Source organism: Lottia gigantea, assembly GCF_000327385.1.
Source record: "Lottia gigantea unplaced genomic scaffold LOTGIsca_85, whole genome shotgun sequence".
Lineage (NCBI taxonomy): Eukaryota > Metazoa > Mollusca > Gastropoda > Lottiidae > Lottia > Lottia gigantea.
In genome coordinates this window covers 946,709-953,410 of record NW_008710807.1, presented here as the reverse complement: position 1 = coordinate 953,410, position 6,702 = coordinate 946,709, and the positions used below count along the sequence as shown (strand labels likewise).

General features: G+C 37.2%; 1 protein-coding gene across 1 annotated transcript; it reads right to left on the bottom strand.

Annotated features, from left to right (window-relative positions):
* LOTGIDRAFT_169456 (hypothetical protein) lies at positions 1-6,109 on the bottom strand (the record flags this gene model as incomplete). The annotated part of the gene is made up of 9 exons (XM_009067738.1): positions 1-315; positions 568-710; positions 1,022-1,111; positions 1,530-1,652; positions 2,176-2,242; positions 2,780-2,905; positions 3,271-3,493; positions 4,151-4,421; positions 6,073-6,109. 9 exons carry the CDS (start codon positions 6,107-6,109, stop codon positions 1-3), a joined length of 1,395 nt encoding a protein of 464 aa, XP_009065986.1.
* Between the last annotated feature and the right edge of the window lie 593 nt (positions 6,110-6,702).

Here is a 6,702-nt window from a genome sequence, read left to right as displayed (position 1 = left end):
TTAGTTAGATCTCATATTGCCTTTCTCATTTCTCCTGTAATGTTTCCATAATGAATATTCATATCTCATATTGCCTTTCTCATTTCTCCTGTAATGTTTCCATAATGAATATTCATATCTCATATTGCCTTTCTCATTTCTCCTGTAATGTTTCCATAATGAATATTCATATCTCATATTGCCTTTCTCATTTCTCCTGTAATGTTTCCATAATGAATATTCATATCTCATATTGCCTTTCCCATTTCTCCTGTAATGTTTCCATAATGAATATTCATATCTCACATTGCCTTTCCCATTTCTCCTGTTATGTTTCTATAATGAATATTCATATCTCACATTGCCGCCATATTCAGATATCTTTTTTTCACGTTGACGTTTGACTATATATTCAGTACCTTAATAGCGGCTATCACGTGACGTTCAAAATGGCGCCTTCCGTAATTAATGACGTGGAAAGGTCTATGTCTATCTCACTAACTTTCACGTTAACGATGTGATGCCAGTAGACGTTCGTTGTAATCGGCTACGTAGACTAGCACCAACCGGCTCCGATTCCTCACACACCTTTTTACCGCAAGGAATCCAGCGTAGTAATACATTACACCAACTTTCAGGTACAAGAATCAACAATAAACCCGACGCGATTAAAACTAGTGCGGCTATTTTCATGCCGCTGAAATCTTTATTCTTCCATAAAAAATCTGACACTGAAAAACAGGTTGAAACGGAATTTATTAAATACAGGTATATAAGCCTAATCTGATTCCTTCTAAAAGGCATGGTAAAAAGCATTTTCTAAAATTTTGTGTGCATTGGCAACACTATAACATCAACTTGTACCATTCCACTTTGCGATTCCACAAAAACTAAACATTTTAAGACGACACTATCGGAGAGCCTTAGATATTTATAGCAGCTTTAGATTTGTGACGATTGAATTGGATTTTTTGTTATAAACTTAGTTTACCCTTCTCATTTAATACATAACAAAATATCATAAATAAAGGGGTGTACTCACAAGCTGAAAATGGTATCCCTAAAGCCAAACCTAGACCATTAAATAGGGGATAGGAAATATATGGCGCATACGTTATCAAAACTTGATGAGCTGAATTAAAAGAAATCGATTTTTTTTCATTCAGTAAAACCTAGTTAAGATTTTTTGCTAGTGGCGGCGCCAGTGGGGGTACAAGATGGACATTTGTCCCGCTAGAAAAGTGGTTTGCATCCCCAATTATACCCCCACTTTATTTTCAACAAATCTAAATGTCTACCTTTTTTCTCCAAAATATGTGTCAGAATGCACAAAATCTATTAATTAGGAGAGAGAGGGAATACCCATGCTATATGTAAAAACGAAATCAGGCTCTCTCAGTCGGTTCTTTTCCTTCTCTACTCAATGTTACATTTGTCAATAAATTGAAAAAACAAAAATGAAAAAAAAATCTCTAAAATGAATTGTAATAAGAAAGATGTGTACGGCTCCTAACACTGATGTCAGCTAACAAATTTCCTCGATATCTTACCTGTAAATAATATAACAGAGGCAACAATCCACAACCAAGGGAGCGAACTCCATATAATAACTTCAACATGTGTGAAATGGAATAATATAATCATTGGCCACAACGAAATGGTATGAATAACACCTAAAAGCATAAAAACAACAAGAAAAATCAAAGAATAAACCAAAGCCCTTGTACGCATTGTTAATGTAAAGAGGTTTTCTTAATTCCTTTTTTATTACATCGATTGTCACCAATACAATTTACAGTAAGACGTCTGTGGTTCTTGCCAATTTTAGCTAGTTGGACACGTTAACTTCTTTATTTTAGACAAATGGCAGCTTACAGCGTTCGTTTCAACTACATGTAGTTAGACACGACAATCTCATTAAAGATTTTAGATATATGGCGACTAACTGCTTTCGTATAACAACGATTGGGATCAATGGTGTCTCACTGCTATCGTGTCATAAACTGGTTACTAGTTGAACTTGATGCTCTCGGTAAAGGATTTTTAAGAAAAACATATACAATGTCTCGGATCAATGGCGGCTCAATGCAATCGTGTCAAGAACTAGATTATGTGGCATTGATGTTATTGAGAAATCGACGATGTAAACAAGAAAAGTGAAAAAATAGTGACAAAGGTATATCAATAAATATTTACCTATTAACGTTAAAAACAGCGATATCTGACCCAAACTCGGAAGACAAATAAACTTCTTTATCAATAGCTGAAACAATGTGAAGTGTAAAAGAAGTGAAAGGGAGTTTTGCGTCTTAAGTTTGATCATAATAGTGCTATAGGCTAAACTTGTCCGATATTCCATCTAAAGCTTCTCAATAGGCGAACACAACAGAGGTCATAGTAAGTAAGTAATATATGTAGATGAGGCAAGTAATACATCCAATGGTATATGCAGTAGTGGAGTTACTCGGTTGTCAAAATTTTTCGGAGCGAGGGGTGGGGGATTTTTTCGGGGGACTTTTAGCTACGGGGCAGTTAAAGACAAGAGGCCTACTGACGGGACAATCGTACCCGAGGTTGGGAACATCGGATCTACACTGGCTTCCATTTGTTCTTTCGTTCGTCTTTTATTTTTTCGTTTCGTTTCAGTTTTTATTCCAATGTGTTTGATATTTATATTCTGGATTGTGTTAAAAGCATGAAACGAATAATAATCAAATTCAAATGACCAGCAACAGAGACCCCCTGGATCCAACGAAAGTGAAAGACTGGACAATCTCGAAGCATGAGCTCTTACTATTACCTTATATAAAGCAGCACTTGCCGAAGATGCGACGGCTACCACTATACCCCACATAGCTAACGTACCAAACCCATCTACATAGGCAAATAACACTATACCAGTTATACTGAACACTAATGCTAGAATCTAAAAACAGTAAAAAAGTTAGTTTAATAGTTCTTTCGAGTTCTTTTAGAGTATATTTTACTAATAAAAAACTAAATTATAATTTACGTCTCCGTTGTAATTTAACCAGTTTTCTACGACAGTCCCGTACTAATGAACATATCATTTAGGATACGTGTGATATCAATGACGAAGTGTGTGATAACTAAACCCAAAGAGACTGTAATATTGCTCAACTTTTGGTTTCCTCGCTGCTTGTGGACTTCTTAAACGTTTATAAATAACGCAAGAACGCAAGATATCCATCACGAACAAATTCAAAATCTAACAAAAAGCTCGTAAGTTTACAAGGTGATCATAAGGAAATTGTAGATTTAAAAACTTACCCTAATTGCAACGAACTTCTCAAACAAAACGATCCATGATAACATGTAAACGAAGCTCTGATTGGTCGCATGTATAGCCGTGGTGTCTGCCCCGTTCAATAAATGCAAGGCTTTTATATAAGTAAACAGACAAACGGTCCATACGAAACTGAATAGGATTGTCTTTCCCAGAAATCGGACTCTTTTAATATTGTTGTTATCAGCATATAATAACAGGTTTTCTCTAAAATGAAATACCAGACAGTTTTCCATAATACACTAAGCTATAAGCAATACATTTCTGTTCAATAGTTTGCAGTAATGTGTGCACCTAATTTTCAGAACATACTTAAAATACGCAGCCTTTGATCCATTACTAAACAGAGCCTTTGATTGGTTGGATTAATGAACCTGCATTTCATATACATGTCTTGAGATCAGGGGACAAAAAGGCTAAAGCGATATACCTTGGATAGACCACCATCTTGCATACAATCCAGGGGCCAGAGTAAGATGCAATCATCCATCCGTTCATGGAAAATGGGTCTCAGAGTTGGGGGTTTGGATGGCCACCATCTCCCTCTATAAAATTTCTGACAACCAACCATTTCCATTACTGCAACTAAGCACCATTCAGCATTGCCCTTCCTGATATATTACTTGCCCCTCCGGATATATTACTTGCCCCTCCGGATATATTACTTGTCCCTCCGAACAATCAGGTCTGGCTACGGGCCTTCAGTAATCAATAATTGTGACACGACAGTGCTAGTGGGTAAGCACATCCTAACCTGGGACGAACTGAATCTGCCCTAGGACAGCGCCTGATGGTCCGACCTATCAGACCGCCCCGGATACTAACTCCTTACAAAATGAAGAGATAAATAGGAGGAAAGCTTACCTGAAAACTTCCCTGGGATTTCTTTTACAAAATATGTGTTGTATCACAAAATAAACAGGATAGAATGGAATTAACCAGATTGTGATTATGTAGGTTAGGAAAAATGGCGTCTGGTAACCGTCTGTGAACTGTGTCAACTGGGAGAAGGAAGTCCATAAAACACCAGTAATAACTGCGAGCAGGGTACCCAGGATCGATTTTTGAACCGTATCTGTACATTGGCATCGTTTTGAGATGGTTGTTTTTATTGTTGGTATCCTTGATTCGAGTTCTGAAACTAGAAAGATATTCTGGTAATATTACACAGCAATGGTGGGAGTGGCGCCAGGCAGGGTATGCTAACACTTCTAGACACCTGATACCACTTTTCATATGAAATACTTACTCACTTATGATTGATATACTTCCTCAAATAAATAGTTCATTATAACGGGTGTGGTGCCAGGCAGGGTATGCTAACTCTTCTAGACACCTGATACCACTTTTCATCATTAAATACCTACACACTTATGATTGATATACTTCCTCATATAAATAGATCATTAGCTACCAATGTTTCGCCAAACTGTTATTCGGATCAAGGTTTCGTTTTGCGGTTCAGATCGTTAGTAGGCTACTAGTTACTTATCGAAATTTATAAAAATGAAAATAAAGGGTGTGTTAATAAACTAATTATAATCTCAGGTATTCATCAGTCATCATTATTCCATCGACTAGAGTTTGATATATTATGTTTAGAATAATAGCTTATTTAGTTACCATGGTAACGTTTATAAATCAGTGTATAATCAGATTCATTAAGAGTTTATAATTAATGAAGCATGGTGTATAACTTTTGTATTGCATGTTAACCGAGTTTTTTGTAAAAATACATGTCATAACATGCCAATTTTTTTCGTAGTAGAGATTCTGTATCCTGCAAATATGAAGTTCTTTTGGGCATCCTCGGTTTATTATCCCACCTGAACAATAATCAGTAACGAGAAACATTGTGTTGTAATATCGCAAATTAACATCTGGTCAACTTGCCGACCATTAGATCTCTCTTTCCGACACAACCATGCGGTTAACCTCAACAGAAACAGTCATAAGGTTTAAACCGACATGGAATGGGTTTAGCCTCGACAGAAACAGTCATGAGGTTTAAACCGACATGGCATGGGTTTAGCCTCAACAGAACAACCATGAAGTTAACCTAAACCGACACACACATGCGGTACGCCCAATGGACACAGCCATGCGGTAAGCTTAAACAGACACAGCCATGCGGTTAGCGGGTAAACACAACCATGCGGTTTGCCTAAACTGACACAGCCGTGCGGTTAGCGTGCAATAATCAGTAACGAGAAACATTGTGTTGTAATATCGCAAATTAACATCTGGTCAACTTGCCGACCATTAGATCTCTCTTTCCGACACAACCATGCGGTTAACCTCAACAGAAACAGTCATAAGGTTTAAACCGACATGGAATAGGTTTAGCCTCGACAGAAACAGTCATGAGGTTTAAACCGACATGGCATGGGTTTAGCCTCAACAGAACAACCATGAAGTTAACCTAAACCGACACACACATGCGGTACGCCCAATGGACACAGCCATGCGGTAAGCTTAAACAGACACAGCCATGCGGTTAGCGGGTAAACACAACCATGCGGTTTGCCTAAACTGACACAGCCGTGCGGTTAGCGTGCGATTAGCCTAAATGGACACAACCAAGCGGAGCCTTAACAGACACAACCATGCGGATAGCCAAAACCAACACAGCCGAGAGATTAAGACACGTCGTGGTGAGCCTTAATCAAAACACAGCCATGCGTTTTATAATTTTCACACAGCTAAATCGGAATTAATATCCGAAAACCCGTGTTTTGGTAGAAAGTATCAAAAAATGGTGCTTGAATGCTATATACTGTTCTTACCTTCTGTAGTACCATGCTGTACACCCACCGAAGTCATGGTTATATCCTTATGAAATATAGCAGTTCTACATTTACATTATGAACTGTATCTTCAAAACTAAAACTTTCTAATTTTGCCAATCAAGCACCTGCTTACAAAATAACGCAGCTTGACATTATAAACTGTATCATCAAAAATTCTTCTAGTACTTTACATCAACATGAACCTAACAGAAGGTCTTCCAATCTTTCGCGCTATACTGATGTATACCTTGAGAGTATCTTCTATAATGCGTAATGTTTGAAACCCTGGCCTGTGCTTCTATGGAAGAGTATCTTCAATAACACCCAATACAAAACAACGCCAATCATAGCCGTGCGGAAACGGAAAGTCGATCAAAGGTAGACATTTCGTTGCTCTTACTCGACTAAACAAATGTTCTGTATCCTGAGAACACAATTGCAGTACTGTTTTCCGTAACTAGCGTAATTTTTTCCACTCTGATGTTAAATTATTCGTTGTTGATGAAATTATCTGCTAATTATCGTATGTTTATATTGTTCCGAATATAGCTCAAGTGTTTATAAATATATATATTTAACAATTTAGAAAGCGTTTTTTTTATTCATTTTAAGATTTCTACATAATAA